The sequence below is a fragment of the Erinaceus europaeus genome, chromosome 4, assembly GCF_950295315.1.
Source record: "Erinaceus europaeus chromosome 4, mEriEur2.1, whole genome shotgun sequence".
NCBI lineage: Eukaryota > Metazoa > Chordata > Mammalia > Eulipotyphla > Erinaceidae > Erinaceus > Erinaceus europaeus.
The window spans coordinates 13,229,338-13,255,769 of record NC_080165.1 but is presented as its reverse complement, the minus strand read 5'-3'; the positions used below and the strand labels follow the sequence as shown (position 1 = coordinate 13,255,769).

General features: G+C 42.2%; 1 protein-coding gene and 1 non-coding gene across 4 annotated transcripts in view; both read left to right on the top strand.

Annotated features, from left to right (window-relative positions):
* Positions 1 to 8,446: 8,446 nt before the first annotated feature.
* CDYL (chromodomain Y like) overlaps positions 8,447 to 26,432 on the top strand; it is a 220,922-nt gene continuing 202,936 nt past the window's right edge. For all 3 annotated transcript variants that reach the window (XM_060188752.1, XM_060188751.1, XM_060188750.1), the window contains exons 1-2: positions 8,447 to 8,548; positions 13,787 to 13,927. In XM_060188752.1, coding sequence (XP_060044735.1) covers positions 13,925 to 13,927 — 3 coding nt within the window. In that variant the 5' untranslated portion in view covers positions 8,447 to 8,548; positions 13,787 to 13,924. The remainder of the gene's footprint in view (positions 8,549 to 13,786; positions 13,928 to 26,432) is intronic.
* Positions 21,508 to 21,698, top strand: LOC132538371 (U2 spliceosomal RNA). Its single transcript, XR_009549760.1, has one exon. It is a non-coding gene; the product is annotated as a U2 spliceosomal RNA (small nuclear RNA).

Sequence of the window (26,432 nt, the reverse complement as noted above, 5' to 3'; positions counted from 1 at the left end):
CAGAGCACAAGCCTTACCATGCATGAAGTCCTAGGTTCAATCCCAAGCACCACATAATAAGACCAAGAACAGCACCAAGGGTATATCATGGTAGAGTGGTTCTCTCTCTCTTTCTCTCTCTCTCTCTCTCTCTCTCTCATGTGTGTGTGTGTGTGTGTGTGTGTGTGTGTGTGTGTGTGTGTGTGTTACTCAAAAACTGGGCTGGGGGGAGTCGGGCGGTAGCGCAGCGGGTTAAGTGCATGTGGCACAAGGACTGGGTAAGGACCCCGGTTCGAGCCCCCGGCTCCCCACCTGCAGGGGAGTCGCTTCACAGGCGGTGAAGCAGGTCTGCAGGTGTCTGTCTTTCTCTCCTCCTCTCTGTCTTCCCCTCCTCTCTCCATTTCTCTCTGTCCTACCCAACATCGACGACATCAACAACAATAATAACTACAACAATAAAAAAACAAGGGCAACAAAAAGGAATAAATAAATAAATTTTTTTAAAAACTGGGCTAGGAAGTCATTTGACTGAATTTCATATACATGAGGCCCTTTTTCATTCCCTGTTGCTGCATATCATAAAACAGCCAATAAGTGTGTAAAAGCTCTTTCTCCTGACTTCTCCACTAGTACTTCCTTATCTTAATTGAGAAAGTTGTTTTACAACTGAAAAGATGTCATACAGAATTGTGACTGAAGTGCTTGACAGAGAACCTCATAGTCAACTATCAAATCCATCAGAAGGTAGAAAAAGAAAAGCAGTCAACCATTGATGCCTTCCCGCAAAAGTCACAGAACTCTCTAAGTAAATGCTGATCTGAACACTCACGTGGGTGATTCTCATTTCCCAAATCTGCATTTCCTCTTTGCCAAATAATGTTCCGTGTTTGCTTGTTTTGAACCATAAACAACAGAAGGAGTTACAGGGGAAAAGAACAAAAAGAAAAAGAAAATACTGACATTTTTCTAGTCATTTCTTGTCCAGACCAAAATTTCCCTTTAACCTTTGTTAAATGTAATGTTATTTTATTTTTATTTATTTATTGACACCAACATTATCACAGGGGCTCAGTGCCTACAAGACGAGACAGATCCACCGCTCTCAAGAGGCAATTTTCCCTCCCTCCCCCCTTTTCATTTCTTTCTATTTTATTTGGTAGGACAGAGAGAATTTGAGTGTGGGGGGTGGAGTAGAGAGGGAGAGAGAAAGGTAGATACCTGCAGACCTGCTTAATCACTATGGGGATGCATTGGATCGACCTTCTCATGGTGCATCCCGTGAGTACCCATTCATTGGGGAAACTGACGATCCTTCCTAGCCGACTGAATCCACATGGATCCCAGTCACTTTCAAAGCCAGCAACAAGCAGCTCCTGACAGCTTTCAACCTGACGCTGTTGACTGGCTACGGAAGAAGGGCAAACGCTAGAAGAAGAAGAACTATGAAAAGTGTCCCTGTGCAGGTACGGAAGCAAGGGTTTGAACCCAAGTCCTTGATCATGGTCCCCAAATGTGATATTCTTACATTATGTCTTATCAGTCAGTGCTTACAAATAAATTCACCCTACAAGCCTAGTGAAAAAAAGAGGCTTAGAGCAGTGAAACCACACTTGTGTGAGGCAGAAGGAATGCAGGAAGGAGGAAGTAAAACGTAGAGTCTTTCAGAAATACCAAAATAAATATAATGATCTGTAGATCCTGGAGGAGGAGTTTCCTGCGCATCAGAGAAACACAAAACATAAGGGGGAAAAAATCATAAAATTGACGAATAGTAGGAACTTCCGTAAAAATCATCACGTGGAAAGTAAAAGGACAAGCTTCAACCCAAGAAAATATTTGTAAGCTATTACCACCATGGAGTCATCAAGAATATGTGAAGGCCCCTAAAAAATAGAAGAAAAGGAACGGTGAGCACACAGGAGACGTAAACAGATACATCCCTGAAAAGAAGACACAAGTGGCCACTATATAGGAAACTAGATGTGAAAACAGCCTCAGCCTTCTTCTTGATTATGGGAAGGCAGGTTGAGATGACAAAAAAAAAAAAAAAAAAAAGCTTTTCAAAAGCAAAAATCCAGCAAACCCCAGCCAATCCTCACACACTGCTAGCAGGAGCAGAGGCTGGCTCACCCACCCGCAGCAGCCATCTGACATTACATTACGAGGAGTTATATTATTCCCCTGGCATCCCACTCTCCTTCCAGTATCCCATTCTGAATTTCACAGAGCAGAACATGAAAATCTGTGTTTCCAACACACTCCTAACCCTGGGGTCCACATGTGAGTAAGACCCGATCAAGCTGAGGCAGGCACAAAGCTTTGCTGATGGGGCCAGGCAGTGGTGCTCCTGGTTTAGCTCGCACTTGGTTAAGGACCCAAGTTCAAGTCCCTGGTCTCCACCTGCAAGGGGAAAGCTTCACGGGTGGTGAAGCAGGGCTACAGGTCTCCCTATCTCTCTCTCTCTCTCCCCTCTCAATTTCTCTCTAGCTCTATCCAATAATAAATACATAGAAATATCATTTAAAAAAGACTTTGCCCCCACCTATAGGGGAGTCGCTTCACAAGCAGTGAAGCAGGTCTGTAGGTGTCTATCTTTCTCTCCCCCTCTCTGTCTTCCCCTCCTCTCTTCATTTCTCTCTGTCCTATCCAACAATGACAACAACAATAATAACTACAACAATAAAACAAGGGCAACAAAAGGGAATAAATAAATAAATTTTTTTTAAAAAAAAAAGACTTTGCTGCTGGGTACAGTATGGAACTATACCCCTATTACCACACAATCTTGTCAACCACCATGAAATCACTAATAAATAAATATGAAAAAAATGATTTGGTCAATCCAACACACATTCATGTCATTAAGATCTGTCCTATCCAGTCCCTTGCCTGGTTAGACCGGAGACTTCCGGTGAGGAGGGAAGCAGATCTCACCGGCTCCCCTACCCAGGGAAAAGAGTATTATGGTGGCTTCTTCGTTTTAAAAGGCAGTTTCAGAGCAGTGGCAGCTTGGTTTTGGAGCCAGCGGGTCTACCAGTGGCTTCCCCCATTTAACTGAAGTGATTTCCTAATTGTAAGGCGGTGTGGCTCTGGAAGAAGGACTGCACTGGCAGCTTGCCCACCTAAACTGCATCTTCCCCACTGAAGGGAAAGTGCTAGATTTCTGGGGGACCCAGTCCCATGGCGTGGCTGCAGGACTCAGTCCTAGACATTCGGTACCAAATCCGTTCCTTCCACTCTGCCAACAACTCTGTAAATAATCGGTAATGTGCATTCAATCTCTTTTCTCTTGGCTAAGCTAGGATATAGCATGTGCTTTGTGACTCTGTCTTGACAGGTATACCTAGCAACTTGCCTATATCACCCAACCCTCTGATTACAATCCTACATATACACCCAAGAGAAACTATGGAGTCTTTAGACCACAAAGAGGTATCAGGATATTTGTTCGGTAGTTCCTGCATTAACTGGAAGCAACTCAATGTGCTTTGTTCGTTCGTTCGCCTCCAGGGTTATTGCTGGGGTTCAGTGCCTGCATTAGGAATCCACTGCTCCTGGAGGCCACTTTTTTCCTTTTTAAAAAACTTATTTATTTATTTTCCCTTTTGTTGCCCTTGTTTTTTATTGTTGTAGTTATTGATGTCATAGTTGTTGGATAGGACAGAGAGAAATGGAGAGAGGAGGGGAAGGCAGAGAGGGGGAGAGAAAGATTGACACCTGCAGACCTGCTTCACTGCCTGTGAAGCGACTCCCCAGCAGGTGGGGAGCTGGGGGCTCGAACTGGGATCCTTGCGCTTCTCACCACGTGCGCTTAACCTGTTGCTCTACCGCCTGACTCTTTTTTTTCCCATTTTGTTGCCATTGTTATTCTTGTTGGATAGGACAGAGCAAAATTGAGAGAGATGGGGAATATAGAGAAGGGGAGAGAATGACATTTGGAGACCTACTTCACTACTTGTGAAGCAACCCCTCTGCAGGTGGGGAATCCTGGACTCAAACTGGGATTCTTATGCTGGTCCTTGTGCTTTGTGCCATGTGCACTTAACCTGCTGTGCTACCTCCCGGCCCCTGAAGCAACTCAATGTCTTTATTTATTTATTTATTTATTTATTTATTTATTTATTTATTTTGCCTCCAGGGTTATTGCTGGGGCTTAGTGCCTGCACCATGAATCCACTGCTCCTGGAGGCTACTTTTTCCCTTTTGTTGCCCTTGTTTTGTCATTGTCATAGTTATTATTGTTGTTATTTATGTCGTTGTTGTTGGATAGGACAGAGAGAAATGGAGAGAGGAGGGGAAGACAGAGAGGTGTAGAGAAAGACATCCGCAGATCTGCTGCACCACTTGTGAAGTGACACCCCTGCAGGTGGGGAGTCGGGGGCTTGAACCAGGATCGCTACGCCGGTCAATGTGCTTCATGCCATGTGAGTTTAACCCGCTGTGCTCAATGTTTATCATTTTATCCAGGAGTATACTGTATTAAAAAGTTATAGTGTGGGAGTTAGGTGGTAGCTCAACTGGTTAAGCACACATGGTGCAAAGTGCAAGGACCCATGGCTTAGGGATCCCAGTTCAAGCCCCCAGCTCCTCACCTGCAGGGGAGTCCCTTTACAGGCAGAAAAGCAGGTCAGCAGGTGTCTGTCTTTGTCTTCCCCTCCTCTCTCCATTTCTCTCTGTCCTATCCAGTAACAACATCAATAACGACAATAATAACTACAACAATAAAACAAGGGCAACAAAAGGGAATAAATAAATAAATAAATTACAGTGCAAAAGAACAGTATCCAGAAATAAAAATGAATAGCACAATAGCTTCATCTATCCACATACATAAGTTGCAATAAGTGTTGAGTCTAAATATATCACAAAAGAATACAGGCAGAATAATTTCATTTTAAAAATATATATTTATCTTATTATAATGAGACATACAGAGAAACCAGAGCTCTGTTCAGCTCTGGCTTATGGTGGTGCTGGGGATTGAACCTGGGACCTCGGGGCCTCAAGCATCAAAGTCTTTTGCAGAACCATTATACTATCTCCCCAGCCCAATAATTTCATTTTTACATGTTTAAAACTGAATAAAATAGGGAGTCGGGCGCTGGCACAGCAGGTTAAGCGCAGGTGGCACAAAGCACAAGGACCAGCGTAAAGATTCCTGGTTCAAGCCCCCAGCTCCCCACCTGCAGGGTGAAACAGGTCTGCAGGTGTCTGTCTTTCTCTCCCCTTCTCTGTCTTCCCCTCCTCTCTCCACTTCTCTCTGTCCTATCCAACAACAATGACAACAATAACAACACAATAATAACAAAAACAATTTCTTCTTCTAGCGTTTGCCCTTCTTCCGTAGCCAGTCAACAGCGTCAGGTTGAGCCTGATGTAAAGTTTCGAGACCTCCTTTGAATCTGGAGAGGTGGCAGTCGTTGACTATGTGGGTCATAGTCTGTCTGTAGCCGCAGGGGCAGTTCGGGTCGTCTCTGGCTCCCCAGCGATGGAACATAGCGGCGCACCGGCCATGGCCTGTTCGATAGCGATTGAGGAGGGCCCGATCATAACGTGCTAGGTCAAAGCCGGGTTGACGCTTGCAGGGGTCTGTGATGAGGTGTTTGTTCTTTACCTCAGCTGACTGCCAACTCAGTTTCCAAGAGTCTGGGACAGAGAAGTTCAGTGTAGGCGGAGGGGACCAGATTGGGTGACGAGACATCAAGCGTTGGACAGGGTGGGCGAAGATATCCGCGTATATTGGCAGGTCCGGTCGAGCATAGACGTGGGAAATGAACTTGGATGATGCCGCATCCCGACGAATATCTGGCGGGGCGATGTTGCTAAGAACTGGCAGCCATGGAACCGGGGTGGAACGGATGGTTCCAGAAATGATCCTCATGGAGGAATATAATTTGGAATCGACCAAGTGGACATGGGGGCTACGGAACCATACTGGGGCACAGTATTCTGCAGTGGAATAGCATAATGCCAGAGAGGATGATCGTAGTGTGGAAGCGCTTGCGCCCCATGAGGAGCTGGCCAGTCTTGCAATGATGTTATTCCTCGCGCCCACCTTTGCTGCAGTTTTTACAAGATGTTTGTGAAATGACAGAGTGTGATCGAGAGTAACGCCAAGATAGACTGGCTGGGCTTCATGCCGGATTCAAAAACAATGATAATAAACAAGGGCAAGAAAAGGAATATGTAAAATAACTGAATAAAATATTGTTTGGAGATACAGAGATAATGTGATAAAACATTAAAGAAAATGCAGGAAGTGGTCAATCAATAATTCAGAATCCTTGCTACCTCTGGCAGCAATATTCCTGGAAGGAGACATCGGACAGGTGTCAGAAGTATTAGGAAAGTTTTACTATTATTCCAAAGCTGAGAGTGATATGAAACGTACATCATCATCCAAGAAATGTTCCTGTAAAATGTTTGATTTGGTCTAATCAGACTTTGAACTATTTACAATGTCCAGGTACAGGAAATGCAGACCTGAGAAATTATCGAAGGAGCCAGGAGCCAGTTCACCCAGTGGAGCGCACACTTTTCCGTGGGGGGAGGCACTGCCTTCCAGATTCCCGCCACCATGAGAGAGCCCCATGCACAGGGGCTCATGAGTCAGCTTCATGAGTGGTAGGTAGACTGGTGCTCTGATGTCTCTCCTTTCTCTGTCTCCCAACCACGATCTGAAATTTAAAAAATCTGGGTCTCATAGTTGTGCTAATTTACCTCAAATTCCAATCTTTTTTTTAACAGATTTTTTTCTTTCATTTTTTTCATCTTTATTATTGCATACAGACAGAGAGAAATTGAAAGGTGAGGGGGAAGTAGAGAGGGAAATAGACGAGAGATACCTACAGTCTTTCTTTACCACCCATGTAGCTTCCCTCCTGCAGGTGGGGAGCAGGGGCTTAGCCTCAGGTCCTTGAGAACTGTAATGTCAGCACTTAACCAAGTAGGCGCCACCTAGCCCCCCTTGAATTTCAATCTTTAGTCTAAGTCCCAATTTTTCAATTACAAAGTAGAAACCTTGGGGGCCAAGTCCTGGTGCACCTGGTTGAGCGCACATGTTACAGTGCACAAGGACCCAGGTTCGAGCCTCTGTCCCCGCCTGCAGGGGGAAGTTCTGCAAGTGCTGAAGCAGTTTTGCAGGTGCTTCTCTCAAATAAATAGAGATTATTTTTAAAAAATATTTTAAAATATTTATTTATTCCTTTTTTTTGCCCTTGTTGTTTTATTGTTGTAGTTACTATTGTTGTTCTTAAGATTGTGGTTGTTGGATAGGACAGAGAGAAATGGAAAGAGGAGGGGAAGACAGAGACAGGGAGAGAAAGATAGATACCTGCAGACTGTGAAGCGACTCCCCTGCAGGTGGGGAGCTGGGGGCTTGAACCTGGATCCTTAGGCCGGTCCTTGCCTTTGCGCCATGCGCGATTAACCCCATGCGCTACCACCCGGCTCCCAACTTCTAAAAATTTTCAAAAGCTCTTTTTCAAAGTAGAAACCTCCACCCTCAGATCTTTGAATTAACTCAAAATTAAAAGTAAACATACTTCTATACTTCCAACTCTTTGTTCCTTTATGAAAAATACAAGGAGCCAGCAGGTATCTCAACCAATAGAGTGCTCACGTTATCATGTCTAAGGACCCTTCATGCTATCATGTCTAAGGACCCTGATTTGAGCTCTAGGCAGCCAGATGGGAGCTGGTGGGGACGCGGGGGGGGGGGGGGGGGGTGACGAGGGGGATCATAATCAGTAGAGCACTGCTGCTGTGTTTCTCCTTCCGTCTGTCTCTCTCTCCCTCAGCGTCTGTCTCACCATCTATATAGAAGGGGGAAATGGCCACAAGGAACAGTGGAGTCATGTAGGTACCACATCCCAGTGATAACTCAGGTAGAAAAAAAAAAAAAACATTGTAATTGTGATATGAAGACCACATACAACACAGTCATGTTAGTAACATTGTAATTGTGATATGAAGACCACATACAACACAGTCATGTTAGTATCACCAAGTACCACCATCCTCCCAGCTCCCCCAGATCAACTCCAAGTCTTCCTCTTCCATAGCTGTTTCTTACTACTCATTTTACTGGTTCTGAACATGGGCGAGCAGGGTATATTAAATTATAATAAATTCTAAGCAGGGTCCCTCTCCAAGTCTGGAGCCAGTGCTCAGGTTACGACGTTTTCTAGATCTAACCAGAGAACAGGAGCACCTAGGGTGTCTCCCCACCAAACCTCTTTCATTTAGCTTTGATTTGTTGTGCTCTCCATAGCTTTTCAAAGACGTTCAGGTATCAGTAAGTTCAACTGAGGTGCTAAGGACAAGAGATGTGGTGGTGGGTGGGGTGTCAATATGACATCACAAAGGGACATCTGTGAGGCAGATCCCTGCCTGAGGGGGACCTGGAGGAGAGGCAGATAAGACAAGAGGCCTGGTGGAGAGAGACTTTTGTTGGGTTTAGTGACCAGCTGATTGCTTGAGAACACCTATTTGTACCTTGAGGGCATTTCTGGGAGTTGATGACTTTCAAGCAACATTCTGAAGAGACTCATCTTAGGATATAGCACAGGTAAAGGATGGGAAAGAGACAAGGGGGAAAGGGAAGTCAACCCCACCCTAATTTTAAGCTAACAGTCCACTCCGCTGGGCTTCCCTTATGGAACCGCCATGTTTTTTGTTTGTTTAACAAAAGTTTCCCTTTGAATGAAGAGAAGAGCTGAGGTAATTCGAGCAAGACTGCAGAAGACCTTGACTTTTTAAAGTCTAGATTTTAGAGTCTAGATTTTCACATCGGGCCATTAGAGAAAGATGGTAGGGAAGGAATAGCAAGATAAAAGCAAAAACATTAATCTCCCAATAAAGAAATTTTTAAAAATAATAAAATAAAATTAAAAAGATAAAAGCAAAGCTTAAGGCTTACTTATAGAGTTGAGACTGAGATCAGAACTGAAATAGAAATTCAAGTATCATATACTGGGTTTCTTATAAGGACCTTGATTGGAATAAAAAGGAAACCATTCATAGGTGAAAATTCTGTCTGTACTCCATGACTAATTAGGGGATAGAAGAAAAAACTTAAAAACTATATATTTTAGATAGACTGACCAGAAAAGAATGATTGTGATATCCACATGAGATTGTTCCTGTCTATGTCTGTTTGGGCTGTTATTATAACAATATCATTTATTAGAGGCTTAAATAGTAAACATCTCTCACTCATAGTTCTGAAGTCTAAAAGCCCAAGAGCAAGGCAGTGGCAGCAGACCTAATGTCTGGTGAGGGCTTCATAGTTCACAGACAGTTCTTACCCCCTAGGTCCTCATGTGACAGAGGATGTGAGAGAACTGTCTGTAGCCCCTTTCATTACGGCCCCAGTCCCATTCCTGAGAGCCTCACCACAATGACCGAACCATCACCACAGGCTCCACCTCCAATTTCAGCAGTTGCTTGGTCTTTCCTGTTTTCTTCATTCTCTCCTCAGCCTTCCCCTCAAGGAAAGTAGGTCTTCTTCCTTCTCTGTTTCAAGAGTAGAATTCTGACTCCCTCAGCACTCCCTAGACTCCACCTGAGTCTTCCAAGATGGCAGCAGTGGGTCTTCTTAGTCTCTGCTAGTTAATGTGTTTCTCAGAGATGGTCCTCTCACTTGGTCTGCTTGTCAGTGCAGCGCAAGGTGCAGCTAAACCAGTGTATAAGGGGCTGTTCAAGCTTTAGAGCCATTATGACAAATATTCTCTGAGGGGGGCCGGGTGGCGGAGCACTTGGTTAGACACACATAGCGCCATATGTGAAGCCCCGGGTTTGAGTCCCTACCACTCCCCACCTGCAGGGGTAAGCTTCATGCACAGGAAGCAAGTCTGCAGGTGTCTCTTCCTTCTTCTCTCTCCCTCTCATCTCTCAACTGCTCTCTGTCCTAACAAGTTTTTAAAAAGTTAAGTGCACATGGCACAAAGCACAAGGACCTGTTTAAGGACCCCGGTTCGAGCCCACAGTTCACCACCTACAGGGGAGTCGCTTGACAGGCGGTGAAGCAGGTCTGTAGGTGTCTATTTTTCTCTCCCCCTCTCTGTCTTCCCCTCCTCTCTCAATTTCTCTCTGTCCTATCCAACAACAAACGACATCAACAACAACAATAATAACTACAACAAGGCTACAACAACAAGGGCAACAAAAGGGGGAAAAAATGGCCTCCAGGAGCAATGGATTTATGGTGCAGGCACTGAGCCCCAGCAACAAGCCTGGAAGCAAAAAAAGAAAAAAAAAAAAAGGAAAATGGCTGCCAGCCATAAGCAGACACTGAGCCCCAGCGATAACTCTGGCTGGTGACCCCCCCCAAAAAAAAAGAAAAAAAAATCTTCCCTGAATAATCATTCTCTGTGTGTCTGTGAGTCTGTCTTCCTGGTAGGCTAGAAGGAGGTATGCTTCCAAATTAGCTGGTGAGAACCTTTTAGTGAGTGGTGGGAGATAAAAATTAGCAGAGACTAAGAAGACCCACTGCTGTCATCTTGGGAGACTCAGGCCAGGTCTAGGGAGTATTGAGGGAGTCAGAATTCCACTCTTGAGTAATAATGACTCTGCTATCCCGAGTCATTGGCAGATGTTGAAGTCGTTACTATTCCTATAGGGTGGAGAAATGTCTGCAGTTCCCTCTGCATTTCTGGGCAAGGCTTTTGGCAGAGTCTCAAGTGATGATAGAAATGGTGACAGTGGCGAGGGAAGGAAGAAGACAAAACAGTTGCACCCACATGTGGCTGCCATGCCGCTCCTAGCAGTTGGCAGCTTCAACTAGTGACCCAAGACAGATATTGGAGGCAGAACTGCCCTCCAAGTCACAGCTGAACGAAGCTGGTGACAGAGACACCTGCTGACCATAGATTCTATCAGACCTAGTGTCCTGTCCCACTGGGATCCTCCAAACCAGAGTCAAAAGAGACTTACTACCCTTTCTTTATATCCCATTAGTCCCCAAGTGAGAGAAGGCTGGAGTAATAGTCAGAGAACGTGAGAACTCAGAGTGGCCCTGACTTGTGGGAAATTGGCTGGGAGAGTGAAAAAATCGTATGGAGCACTCGTTTGCTTCAAATGTCCGGGTTCCCTGAGGGATGAAAAGATGAGTAAGTGTCCTTGAGCTGTCGTTGGATGTGGATGTGGTTCATTGCTGCACATCTACCAAGTGAGGAGATGGAGCAGAAGAAAAGTTCCCTGAGAATGGATGATTCTCTGGTTTCATATTCTTATTGCATCTTCAGTAAGATCACACCGGAAGTGAAGGCCTAAGATCACGTGGTCAGGTAGGGCTGGAGCAGTGTGGGAAGCTGCCTTGCCAATCATCTGCTCCTCTGCCTAACCTTCCCCCCCCACCCCAATTCCTTCAACTCATAATTTTGAGTTGCCTTTCTCCCCCTTGCTGGGGTGTCACCGCTCCAGATGGACTTTTTCAGAAAGAAAGAGACAGAGAGATAAAGGGAAAGATTCCTTCCAATGTAATGAAAACCAGGCTCGAACCTGGATCACCAAACAGCACATTATCCAGATGAGCTATTTTATTGGCCACTTTTTATAGGAGGAATAAGAGGTGGGGTCCTGGCGTTGTAAGTCTGAGAGAGTGAAGTCCCATGGTGGCAATGCGTAGCACCACTTCCAGGTCAGAGGAAAGAACTGCTCTGCCCCTTTAACAGAACTCTGCTACTGAACTGACAATGTTTTCACCCTGAGAGTGACTAGAGGCAATTGGCTTGATGCTCAGACTTAGCATTCGAGCTTCTTAAACTTGAGTAGGTGTTTATTTACAAAGCAGATAGAAATTGAATACAGATATTTGCATCATCATCATTATTGTTGTTGATAAGAAAGTTAAAGTGAGACGGAAAGAGGGATACAGAAAGGAAGAGAGACACCAGTGACACTGCTTCACTGATCATGTAGGGATGGATTAGGGGTTTGAACTCTAGTCCTTGTGCATGCTAACATGTGCTTACAACCTGGTGTGCCACTGCCTGGCCTCAAGTATAGATATTTTCATTCTTTTGTTAGATTCACTTCTTTTTTTTTTTATTTCTTTATTGGGGATTAACGTTTTACAGTCGACAGTAAATACAATAGTTTGTACATGCGTAACATCTCCCAGTTTTCCATATAGCAATACAACCCCCACTAGGTCCCTCTGTCATCCTTTTTGGACCTGTATTCTCCGCCCACCCACCTACCCCAGAGTCTTTTACTTTGGTGCAATTCTAGTTCATGTTCCACTTGTGTTTTCTCTTCTGATCTTGTTTTTCAACTTCTGCTTGAGAGTGAGATCATCGCATATTCATCCTTCTGTTTCTGACTTATTTCACTTAACATGATTTCTTCAAGCTCCATCCAAGATGGGCTGAAAATGTTGAAATCATTATTTTTTAATAGCTGAGTAATTTTCCATTGTGTATATATACCACAACTTGCTCAGCCACTCATCTGTTGTTGGACACCTGGGTTACTCAAGGCTTTGGCTATTACACTTCTTTAGACCTTTCACACTATTCCAACAGCAAAGCACAAACATAGAAGTGGCTGGGGAGGTAGCTCAGTCAGCAGTAGAGCTGATGACTTAAGGGTGTGAGGACCCCCAAGCTGAAGTCCCAATGACTCTCTGGTCTTCTTTCTCTCTCCCTATTGCTTGCTCTCTCAAAATAAATACATAGATCTTGACAGGGTAGTTTTTCAAGATAAGTGTCTTAAAGAAATCAAGAAAAGGGATCTCTTTAAAATTCAAAGCACATAGATTTTTCTAGCATGTCCAACTGTGAGTTTCCCTAAACAGCTTAGCCACAGGCACCCATCCTTCCCTGCTATGAAGACACGCCAAGTTTTCCATACCTCTGGGGCTCTGTTCCAGCTCTCCTGCCTTGGGATGAATTACTTCTGGTCTCTGATGAAACATTTCATGACTCGACATTCCTCATTGACAGAGCTTTTGTGTAAAATGTGGGTGATGGCGTTGTCTCCCTATTAGATTGTGGGGCCATCTGAGGACAAGGGTCATCTCCCTGTCATCTCTTTGAGACACTCCTCCACACCACTGTTAGACAAAAAAGAGAGGAACTGAGGTGATCCTAAGGCATGAGCTAGACACATTTTCATGACGGCCAGTGAAGGCCTTCCACCTGCTCTCAGTGCGCATAAGGCTGTGAGGTTTACAAGCTCTCATAGATGCTAAGATTTCATTCCACACAGCAGTAACCTAAACAATAGCATCCACTGTGGTGAAGAAGAGCATGTCTGATGACTTTGAAATGTGTTCTTTTGGGGAGTCGGGCGGTGGAGCAGCGGATTAAGTACACGGGACACAAAGTGCAAGGACCGGCGGAAGGATCCTGGTTGGAGCCCCCCGGGCTCCCCACCTGCAGGGGAGTCGCTTCACAAGTGGTAAAGCAGGTCTGCAGGTGTCTGTCTTTTTCCCCCCCTCTCTGTTTTCCCTTCCTCTCTCCATTTCTCTCTGTCCTATCCAACAACGACATCAATAACCACAACAATGTTAAACAACAAAGGCAACAAAAGGGAAAATAAATATATAAAAAAGAAGAAAAATCTTAAAAAAAAAAAAAAAGAAAGAAAAGAAACGTGTTCTTTTATCCTTTACCATTTATAGGCCTTGCCACTGGGGTATGCAGTGCTTAGTGGTATTTATTGCTTTACCTGCACAGAAGCACCAGAAATGCTGGCTCACTCTCAGATGCTGTAGGCACCTCAGGGAAGTAGTTGAATGTGGTGAGTCTTCGTCATTTCCATTCACTTGAGTCAATGTCTCTTGTTGGGATTGTAATTGCAGGTGGTAATCAGAGAACACAGGGACTCCAGAAGAATTTTATGGCATCCAGGAGGGACACAGACCTGCCTGGGGGAAAAGCAGAAATAAGAAGTCGCAATACAGAGAGTACAATCTGGGAGTTATTTCTGAAGCGAAACAATGGTAAGACCTTTCAGCATCTGAATTGATTCTGATGTTTTAGGGTAGGTTTCTTAGTAGTAAAACCCTTCCATTGAAAAATTGTGATCTGAGGGTCAGGCAGTGGCAGACCTAGATGAGCACACACACAATATCATGAGGAAGGGCCCCAGTTTGAGTCCCCACTCCCCACCTACAGTGGCGGGTGGGATTGGGAGGATACTTCATAGCAGTAAAGCTGGTCTGCAGTTGTCTATTTTTCTCTCTCCATCTTTACCTCATCCTCTCCTCTTAATATCTTTCTGTCCTATCAAATAAAATAGAAAGGAAAAAAGTGGTGGGGCAGGGGGAATGGCCTGCAAGAGAAGTAGATTTGTAGTGTTGACACTGAACCTCAGTGATAATCCTAGTGGCAATAAGAAAGAAGGAAGAAAGGGAAGGATGGGGGAAGGGAAAAAGGAAAGATGAAAAGAAAGAAAGAAGGAGAGAGTGAGAGAAGAAAAAGAGAAAGAAGGAGAGAAAGGAAATGGAAGAAAGCGGAAGAAAGGGAGAGAAGAGAGAAGAGAAAAATAATCTTACTGGTATGTAGTCAGAAGTTGTTCAATAAAAGAAATCTGATAAAGGGCTGGAGAGAGAGCGTAATGGTTATGCAAAAAGACTTTCAAAGATTCTGAAGTCCCAGACTTAATTCTCAGCACCACTATAAACTAGAAATGAGCAGTGCTCTGGTTAAATAAATAAATTTAAAATTGGGTGGGGGTAGATAGCGTAATGGTTATGCTCTCATGCCTGAAGCTTTGAAGTCCCAGGTTCAATCCCCCACACCACCTTAAGCCAGAGCTGAGCAGTGCTCTGGTTAAAAAATAAATAAATAAATAAATAAATTTAAAATTAATTAACTAATTAAGAAGTCTGGTGTAAGGAGAGAGGTGCAGATATTATCCGGTGTACACATTGACACTATCTTTTAAATTGGTATTTCCCCCTTGAAGTGCCTATGCTGGTGGAAACTACATACTTAGTAAGTGCGTACTTAGCACAGCTGTTGTGATAACACTTCTCTTTTATAAGCTCTCTTCTCTTTCAATCTTCTCCCTTCTGATTTCTCTGAATTAGGTTTTTGCTATTGTCAGAGCTTTGGGTTTTATGGATATGGTTTCTTTTGTATCTTCTCTTGCTTTCTTTTTGTTTTTAATGCTTTTTTTTTTTTATTTAAGAAAGTATTAACAAAACCATAGGGTAGGAAGGGTACAATTCCACACAATTCCCACCACCCAGTCTCTATATCTTCTCTTGCTTTCTTTAATAACTTTTTTTCATATTTATTTTATTTATTTATTCCCTTTTGTTGCCCTTGTTGTTTTATTGTTGTAGTTATTATTGTTGTTGTCGTCGTTGTTGGATAGGACAGAGAGAAATGGAGAGAGGAGGGGAAGACAGAGAGGAGGAGAGAAAGATAGACACCTGCAGACCTGCTTCACCACCTGTGAAGCGACTCCCCTGCAGGTGGGGAGCCGGGGTTCGAACCGGGATCCTTATGCAGTCCTTGTGCTTTGCGCCACCTGCGTTTAACCCGCTGCACTACAGCTCGACTCCTTTTAATAACTTTTAATGACCTAAGAAATAGTTGGCTGGGTTCCATCTCTCACTTCCTCCAAGTCAAATAATAGCACATCCTGCACCCTACATTGCAAATATCGGAAGAGTACCACTTCTTTCGGCCATATCTTCATAAACATTTGCCTGGACTCTTGACATGGCAAAATAGAACAGAAAGGTGGTTTTGCCTTTTTTTTTTAATTGATTTAATAATGATTGGCGAGACTGTAGGACAAGAGGGGAATAGTTCCATATACAGTTCCCACCACCAGAGTTCAGTACCCCCTCCCTCAGAAACTTCTCTGTTCTTTATTCCTCTGGGAGTTTAGACCCAGGATCATGATGGGGTACAGAAGGTGGAAGGTCTGGCTTCTGTAATTGCTTCTCCAATAGACATGGATCTATACCCTCAGCCTGTTTCTATCTTTTCCTAGTGAGGCAGGGCTCTGGGGAAGTGGGGTTCCAGGACACATTGGTGAAGTCATCTGCCCAGGGAAGTCAGATTGGCCTCTTAGTAGCATCTGCAAGTTGGTGGCTGAAAACCATTAAGATATAAAGCAAAACAAACCAGGATCCTTATGCCGGTCCTTGTGCTTTGCGCCACATATGCTTAACCTGCTGAGCTGCCCAACTCCCATAAAGCAAAACAAAGTATTTAATAATCAGGAACCTAAAGGTAAGAACATAGCAGATGAGATTTGGGGTCTTCATGTTGGAAGAAGCTAGGAAGTCTGTTTCAGGTTATGCTCAATGCGGCCCATGACTTTACTAATTTTTGCCTGAGTCCAATGGCTAACATGCAGGTGAGTTAAAGGTATTATCTGGGGAGATGGTGTCAGAACTGGATATAGGACTAGAAAGCTGGATCAGGGCTGAAAGTAGCTCCCAAATATGAGAAAAGTATATAAATACTATTAACCTTAAACCCCATCAATCTGATCTGGACCTATGTCTGTTCATATTCACCACAAGAGCCTATGTAACCTCCACATCCCTGTAGGTCTGAGTTTGAATTCAATGATAACAGCTAGGGAGATTCTAGGCTGTACTCTTATCAAGACCTGCCTTTCTCTAGTGGCAGAGTATGTTGACCCAGCCTCCTTCTGGAGAGCAGGGCAGCCCCTACAATTGTTCCACAATGAGGACAAAATCTTGCAGAGGCCCACAAGAGGATTTATGATGTTCTTCCTGATGGAGATGACCAGTGATAGTGGAGAGAGGGATCTCTTAGAGGTCTAGGTCCATCATACCTATGTAGCAATCCCAGAATTCCCTGACTAGGGCCCCAGATGATGGGGTGGCATGGTAGTGACCAAAAGTGCCATCATTAAAGTGAGCTGATCTTTTGCCCTTATCCAGCTTTTGTACGTCTTTCTTACTTTATCTGACACAATTGGACTTAGAGTGATTGAGGATAGAATGATAGAGTGAAATAGGAAGTAGGTGAGGAGAGGGTATCTAGGTCTAAGTAGAAACTATTTGATTAAGTATTTTATGTTGTCTTTTTTATGTCTGTCTACTTGCTTGCCGTACTTATTAAGTCCCTGCAAACCATTGTGCACTGTTACTTTAAGGTATACATTTTCCCATAACTTATGGAGACATGTGCACATGAGCCCTATCTCATGGGCCCTGATCTATACCTAGGTTCTGTGGCTTTGTTAGGAAGTGTGCCACCTGAAATAGAATTGAGTCCTATGAGCTAGGAAAGGTCTCACCCGAGTAATGGAGCCGAAGGGTTTATATCCCACACCTAGCATCTCTGGACAAAGTCTGAAGTGAAGCATAGGGAGGTGGTACTGGTTGCCTTGATTTGGTTGAGATCAGCAGATGAAGTATCAAATGGTCTGGATTGAGAGAAGCATGAAGGAAAATGAGCCAAACCCCAGAGGTTCCAGAATGGGAAGAAGTATGGGTAGCATGGGTTTTTATAGAGAATGAGGAAGCTTCCTTGCTATCTTAAAGTTTAAGAAGGCAGTAGATAGTTATTATTATAACCAAGTTATTTGGGAATTTGTTTTACTTTGAAAATACCATGGTTAAGATTTACCATATAAGACCTTAACATGATTTATGTGATTTAATGCTATCTACAAATAACTATGTCTTATATACTGACAAGACTAGTTGCTTCTGGCCTAAGATTATAGGTGATAATATTTTTTAAAAATCTTTATTATAAATGTATTAAGAAATTAATCCCCGTGTTAAAATTCAATCAGGTTACTTAATTTGAAACCTTAAGTACTTAGATTGAAGGAACATATACTCAGAACTGAGGTCTAGGCATTAAAAGGTTCAAGACATTTAATCTATTATTCCCCTCTCATATTGATTAAATAGTGATTTATAAGACTATAAGTTAATAGGAGCATATATTAACACCATTCCTGTCACCAAAGGTCTGTGTCCCTACCCCTACCCCCTATCGTGGAACTAAAAATCTACCCTCCCCCCAGAGTTTTTTACTTTGGTGTAATACTTTGAACTCAGTCAAATTCTGCTTTGTGTTTCCCTTTCTGTTCTTTCTCAAATTCTGTTCATGAGTGGGATCATACCATACTTGTCTTTATCTTTCTGACTTATCTCACTTAACATAATTCCTTCTACATCCATCCAAGATGGGTCAGAGAAGGTGGCTTCATTATTCTTAATAACTGAGTAGTATTCCATTGAGTATATATACCACAACTTTCTCAACAATTAATCTGTTGTTGGGCACCTGGGTTGTTTCTAGGTTTTGGTTATTACAAATTGTGCTGCTATGAACATAGGTGTATACATACATTTTGGGATGGCTGTGTTTGACTCTTTAAAATATATCCCTAGAAGAGGAATTGGGCCATAAGGAAGGTCCATTTCTAGCTGTGTGAGAGTTCTCCAGACTGCTCTTCACAGTACTAGCAGTGCAGGAGGGTCCCTTTCCCCCCACAACCTCTCCAGCATTTGCTGTTGCTGTCATTTCTAATGTATGACATTCTCACAGGGGTGAGGTGGTATCTCGTTGTTTTTATTTGCATTTCTTTGAAAATCAGTGACCTGGAGCAATTTTCATATGTCTGTTGTCCGTTTGTATCCTAATGTGTGCTTATATGGCTATCAGTTTCCCTCTAAATACTGCATTAGCTGTGTCCCAAATATTTTGATAGCTTGTGTCTTCATTTTCATTTGATTCTAGGAACATTTAAATTTCTTCCTTGAGTTCCCCTTTGACCCAGTGGTTGTTAATCAGTGTATTGTTGAGTTTCCATATATTGGGACTTTTAATAATTTTCTCTTTGTTGTTAAGTGTTTAATTTCACTGTGGTCTGAGAAGATGTTTGGAGTGATTTCAATGACCTTGAATGTGTTAATACTGTCTTTTGGATCTGATCTATCTTGAGGATGTCCTATGTAAATTAGAAAATATGTTTTATAATTTCTTAGGGTGTAGAGTTCTGAAAATATCCACAAGATATCCATAGTCTATCCATCTTTTCAATTAATTCTCTTGTTTCTTTGTTGATTCTCTACTTAAATGATTTAAGTGTAAGAGTGTGGTGTTGCAGAGAACCTAGTGGGGGTTGTATTGTTATATGGAAAACTGGAAAATGTTATGCATGTACAAACTATTGTATTTACTGTTGAATGTAAAACATTAATTCCCCAATAAAGAAATTTTTTTTAAAAAGTGTGGTGCTGAAGTCTCCTACTATTACTGTGTTACTATTGATGTATTTTTGTAGCTCTTTCAGTAAGTGCTTGACATATTTAGATGGGCCCTCATTGGATATATATATATATAATTATTATCTTCTTGGTTGATTGATCCTCTGATGACTATGTAATGTCCATCTCTATCTTTTATTACTTTATTTACTTTAAAGTCTATTGTGTCAGAGGTGAGAATAGCTGTTCCTGCCTTTTTTTTTTTTTTTGTGGTCCATTAGCTTGTATGATAGTTCTTTACCTGTTCACTTCGAGTCTGTGTTTATTTTGTTTTGTTAGGTGGGATTCCTGCAGACAGAATAGAGTTGTATTATAATCCATCTTCCTACTCTATACTTTTTAATGGGTGAATTTAGGCCATTGACATTTATTGATATTATGGACTTAAGATATTGCAGTGCCACTATTCAACATTTTTTTGAGTGTCCTAATAAATGCCAAGGTTTTTGGTAGTGATGGTAATGTTTATAGGAGGCCTTTTAGGAGCTCTTTCAGGGCAGGCTTGGTGAGATTTGCCTCCTTTAACCATTATTTGTCTGAAAAGGTTTTTATTCCTCCATCTAGTCTGAATGACAGTCTAGTAGGATATATTATTCCTGGTTAAAACCCTTCTTCTTTGAGAGTTCGATGGATGTCTTGCCATTCTCTTCTGGCTTTTAGAGTTTGTGTGGAGAAGTCTGCTGTTAGTCTTGTGGGCTTTCCTCTATATGTGACTTCTTGTTTTTCTCTTTCAGCCTTTAGGATGCTTTCTTTATCTTTACTTCTTTCCTACGTAACTATGATGTGTCTTGGTGTTTTCAGGCCTCGGTTGATTCTTTTTTTTTTTTTTTTTTTCGGTTGATTCTTATTGGGACTCTCAGAATTCTTCTATTATTTAGGGTAGGGAAGTTTTCTATTATTTCCATTGGTAGGCCAATAATGCATATGTTACTTCTTTTGAGGTCATTCCATATGTCTCTGTTGTTGTTTTCAGTGTCTTTCAATCCTTTTTTTTTTTTTCTTAGCTCTTATACTTTTTTCTTAGTTTCTCTCATTCATCCTCAGTCTGGCTAATTCTGTTTTCTGCTTCTGTTATTCTGCTCTCCCTCCCCTCAGCTTCATTCTTCAGCTTGCTTATTTTTTTAATCTTGTTCAGTTACAGTATTAGCTTGCACTGCTAACTGGCTCTTTAGCTCAACTATTTCAGCTTTTGGTTCTCTAATTACCTCAAGAAAGTTTCTGTTTTCTTTCAGAGTCCCATTTGTTATTTCACTATTTCTGATAGTATTCCCCTCCAAAGTTTTCCTCACTTCTATGACTAATTCATCAATTAATGTTTGGATACTTTCCTTCTTCTTAGTTGCTACTGGTTTGCTTGGAGTTTTTTCTGGGCTCCTGTCCTGGTTCATTGTTGTAGTGGATCTTTTTAATTTGGCCATACTTTTAGTGTCTTTTGTAGTTTGTGTCTTGGCTATCACTGTTCTGATATGGTGTGTGGTGATCCCTAGTCTGTTCCTATACAACTGAAACCAGTCATCTTGTAGTCTGATTCAGGATTGGCTTGGGCTGTTGTTCTAATGTGATTTCACTGTCACTACCTTTGGAAGATAAGATGAAGTATCTCTTGTGTTCAAACTGAAGTGTGGGATATATGATGGTGCTCCCATTCTCCTTTGTCATTTTTTAGCAGCCTTTTGCTGGCTTGTAGATGGATTATACTGTTCAACCATGGTTCCTCTTTATCCCTTCTTCTATAGTTTCTCTCCTACCACCCTGAAAATCCTACAGTCACTTGGAATTCCCAGGCTTAAAGCAGTTTTTTTTTAATTTGTTTGTTTGTTTTTGCAGAGAGGAGGCCATGTGTTGTCTTCAAGCCACCATCTTCAGCAGATGGTTTTTCTACAGTGCTAAGGGATAGCCATCATATCCAGATATAAAAGCTTGCAGCCGCATCTGCCTTATTCTTTCATTGACTTATGGTACATATTTTGAGGTACCTCCCACCAGAAAAGGATTTGGACTGATATTTCCAGGTGCCTAGTTAGGAATCAGACAAAGACAGTGCCTCAAGGAATTTTCATTCTGCAAAATGACTAATATGCAATCAAATCAATAGGACGCAAATAGAGAAACAGGTACCACAAGAGCTACCTAAGGAAAATGAGGGGTGATCACAACCCCAGAGAGTTGGTGGAGGTCCAAGACAGGTCAGGAATGATGAGTTTGAGATCAGTGGGTCCTTTAAGTCCAAACACAAGCAGGCTGTGAGGATGTGGTGGAAAGAGAACCCCCAAGTTAAGTTCAAAATGTTTGTTCTCATGGACTCTCAGCCTTTGGGCTAAGACTAAGCACAGTATCTATTTTTATCCATTCACTATCTGATACATCCCCTACCCAAGGTCAATGCATTCAGTAGATTTTTGGAACAGAGAGTTGGAATACAGATTTGCTCCATCCACCCCATGCATTGACCTCGTACTGCAATACTTCCAGGAATAGGGCACCAGAGAGAGAGGGGAAAGTGTTTGTTCTCAAATCCTTGACTCTTGCTATGAGGGCTGGAAATACTCACCACTGTATATCGTTCAGGGGAATCCATAGTCCAATAAAAGTTTTTAAAACCTCATCTCAGTCCTTCTAGTCAGAAATAATATGGCTTATAGTAACAAATGTTTCTACTTAATTAATGCAATTGCTGAAATTCAACATACGCATGTTGCTTTTTTTTAATCAAATATTAGGTAGAACATTTGGTATTATCTTCTCTTCAACTAAATGATATGTCATGTTGTTCTTGAACCTCCACATCTGCATCATCCTTTTGGATTGTTAAAGACCACTGCAGTCTCTACACTCTCAAGCACAAACACCAGGCACTAACCTGGCAAGTGCTTCTGTGGTCAAGTCACAGAAGCTAGAGAGAGTTTTCTGTGCAGCTGTGGGGTTGAATTTCATGCCCTCACATGTCTCTGAAGAAGAAGAATTTTACTTAACAAACTTTGAGTCAAGTTCTTATAGACACACATTATAAAGAAAGGGAGAAACTGGTCTCAAGCAATCAGTCTAAAAATATCAACAAATATATGGAATTTTTTTTTTAATAAAACCTAGCCCAAATGAGTGACTACTGTTTTTTTTTTTCCTAAGAGTTGTATAGTTGAACTAGTTTTTCCCCAGTGTAAAATCTGATTCTCTATTATCCTTTTAAAACATAGCAGGCACTCAGTAAGTGTTACAATGAGCTGAATGTAATGTGCTTATCCCACTCGGCTCCAGACAGTGCTCAGAGTAGTCTGGATAGTTGACAAACAATGTCACTAAGAGCCCTACCTGTTATCAAGGAGAACTATCCTAAGATACCTGAGGTGAGTTATTAAATTCTAATCTCTCCACAGCCAATATTATCAACTCATTTTAAAGGACTTAGATCTTGAAGGGAAAAGTGAGCTGGGGAGAAGTAGATGAAGAAAATTGATGTTAAATGACAGGGGGAGAGGCATACATGTTTGAAATTCTGACTTCCTGCAGTGAATAGTCAAAAGCTCTCCTACCAGAAAATATCTTAAATTGAAATGCATTCAGAGCATGGTGATTTTCTAACCCAATTAAATTTCCTCCCCTCCAGTAGCCTATTTTCTAAAACAGTGTGGTAGCTCTTAATATTATCATTTAATAAGCCAATGTCTAGTGGAAAAGATGAACTATATTCCAATTGGTAAATAAAGATTTCTTCTGTTAGTTTTGTGTGGGTTGCTAGTCTTCTACTTGACTCTTAGGAATTAAAACGTGCTGATAAATGGAATTAGTGACACAAAGCAATAAAATAAACTCCTTAGGATGTATCAATATGCATCTTTGTTCTCAGAATAACAGCATGCTGGAAGGACAAGTGAATAAGAAGTCACTTTTAAGTACCTTAATGGGTTTGTTTAATCAGGAATTCTACACACTTTTTTCCCCCTCTCTGTGCAGAACTTTGATAACTAATCATGCAAAACTTCCTAATAAGCACTTATCTATTACTCCTTAACCTCTTGCTAGTTCCATGGGTGACTTTTCCCGAAGAACAATCAGATATGAACAGACAAAACACAATCATGTATTCTTTGTTCACATGACAACAATTTGTCTTAAGAAAAACATTTCCAACACAGATCTTGTCAGTGGGAAAGATTCTACTAGGACTTTAACTTCAAAATGACTAGAGAAATCATCTGGAAAAGAAGATACTCTTCAAGATTCAACTAAAAATGGAAAAAAAAAAAAAGAGCACAAGTTGCTGTGATCAGTTCATCCGAGTTTGCCCATAACTGTCTTAAACTAGAAAATCTCACATCCTGGAATTTTTCTCCCCCTCAGGCCCAGCAAGTCTCTTGTTCTTTTTCTCTTCTCTCTCTTTCTTCTCCCCTTTTCCTCCACCTCTTCCACTCTACTCCACCCCAACCCCATGCCAAAAAACTGAAAGTTTCTAGCACTGGATTAAACTCTGGTTTAACATAAAAGCCTAGAGTGATCATGGCTTCTCTTTCTTGAACTATTACTGACAAGCTGCTTCCAGCTGTTCCTTGGTGGTGGTGGTGGGGGTGTCACAATGAAATGCAGTGTTTGCTAGATTTCACTTACCACCCAGGAGCTGACATACCCACTGAAGGCATTTCACAAGGCCATTTGGTAAGGTGGTAGATGAATGACATGTGAGCTCTCTTCTTTCTGATGTTTGTGGTTTGGAATTATTTGGTGCCAGTCTCGTGTGTAAAGTCCCTCCCTGCCTCTCCAGGTGTCTCTGGCAGGCTCTGTACTTTGACTAAAACCATTGGCTGATGATAATATAAGGGGCCAGGTGGTGGTGCACCTGATTAAGTGCACACACTACAGTGTGCAAGGACTTGGGGTTCAAGCCCCTGGTCCCTACCTGTAGGGGAAAGGCTTCATGAGTGGTGAAGCAGGGGTATGGGTGTCTCTCTATGTCTCCTGCCCTCTATGTCTCCTACACTCAGTTTGTCTCTGTCTCTATCTAATAATAAAGAAGAAGATTGATATCACTACGCACTGACAAGGAATGCTTTTATAGTTAGTCCATGAACTCACTTTCGAATGTATGGGCTTCTGTGAGGCTTGCTTGTTGCTGTTTGACCAGCTAGTTGACACTTTCTCCACTAGGCTGTTATCACTCCTCTCACACAAAGTGACCTGGACTGTTAATTTCTTTTATCTCTGGTCACACGTGGGAAAGTTAGGCCTGTGTGCCTGTGATTAGCTATAGCTGGTCCACATCTCTGCCACACTTGCTCCCAAGCATCCCCAGCCTCTACCTTTCACATGCTTCCCACCTCTTAAGTTCCCTCCCAGACCACAGCCACCACCTTAGGGACAAGCAACTTTGCATGTCTCTTTAACCTCAGCTTCCTTCTCTCTACTTCTTTCCCTTTCTCAGCCTTCATTCTCCATGCCTGTTAGTTCTAGAACACTTCCACTTTCTGCTCCAAGGTCCTGACAAGGTACTAGAGGAGCAGAACCAGGCTCAGAGAGGCCAGGTGATGTCCTGAGAAGGATGCTCTCTATCCTTTCCCCTCTGAGCAGGAGTCATGGGTGTTTGCTTATTGGAGGAAAAGAAGGCAAGTTCATTGAAGACTAAGTAGGGACTTCTAGGGCAGGGGTAGATAGCATAATGGTTATACAAAGAGACTCTCATGCCTGAGGCTCCAAAGTCCCAGGTTCAATCCCCCAGCACCACCATATGCCAGTTTAAGAAAATTGTTGAATTCATGATAAAACAGGGAATTATTTTAAAAAAAATCTTTATTGGGGGATTAATGGTTTACAGTTGACAGTAAAATACAATAGTTTGTACATGCATAACATTCCTCAGTTTTCCACATGACAATTCAACCCCCCACTAGGTCCTCTGCCATCACGTTCCAGGACCTGAACTCTCCCCACCCACCCACCCCAGAGTCTTTTACTTTGGTGCAATATATCAGCTTTCTGGAGTTGGTGTATTGCACCAAAGTAAAACAGGGAATTCTAACAAACCTTTGGGCAGAAAGCTTCAGCTTCTAAGATAGCTTTCTACTTCCAGTTATAAAGAAGCCTGGGAACATCTCTCTTACAAAACCATTCCATGGTTTCTGGACCCTACTGGGATATTTCTTGCCACCACCACCCCACACAACTCCCAACACAGGGAGATATATAACGAGATCAAGTGGCCATTTGAAGTGGAAAAATTATTTTTTGGGACCAGGTAGTGGCACACCTGATTAAAAGCACACATTACAGTGCACAAAGACCCAGGTTCAAGGCCCTGGTCCCCACCTGCAGGGTGGTGAAGTGGGGCTGCAGGTGTCTCTCTGTCTCTTTCCCTTTCATCTTCCCCTCCTTTTTCAATTTTTCTGTGTCTTTACCCAGTAATAAATAAATAAAATAAAATAAATTTTTAAAGAAAAACTATTTCTTTCCCACAAAAGCAGGACTGAGACACCATCTATAGGCACCTCAGATCATTTGCTAAGTTTTTATTGCTCCACTAATCTAGACCAGACCCCTCATAGTCAAGTTTGACCTGGTCACAATTCAGTTTTCCCAGCTCAGTCCCAAGTCTTTCTTCCTAGGTCTAAAGCTCCCTCTCAGTAGCCAATCAACTCCAATTAAACTTCAGTAAATGCCTTCTATTCCTCCTTAGCCCAGCATGAAAATCAACTGCTCAAACTCACATGCAGAGAAGATCTGGAATCATAGAAATGGGATGAGCTCCTCCTCGAAACACAGGTGTCTAACTTCTGCTGTTTCCTTTCTGCCCCTAAAATTGTCACCAAAGCCCCCTACACACACACACACACACACACACACACACACACACACACCAGAATCAGTAAGTAGTACTAAAGGAACTAGAACCCATATTTATACATCTAGGCTCTATGCCATCTCAAGAATCTTGAGCATTCCTAGTAATCCAGCTGGGGTTCATCCCTGGTTACTCACTGTTTGAGAAGGGGTTTGGGTTTGTCACGCTCAGACACAAATCTGATCAGCCTTCTTTTGTATCCATGTATGGAAGATTCTGCCCATAAGTAATTATGAATCCACTGCTCAGAGTGTCCCAATCACCTCTGATTACTAAGATCAAAAAGTAAAGACAGTAGTGAAACGTAAGTAACTTGAAAACACCCTATTCTGAACATGATTTTCTTCCAGCAAATCTATTTTTGTCCCTGAGGATTTTTATTTTTTATTTTTTCAC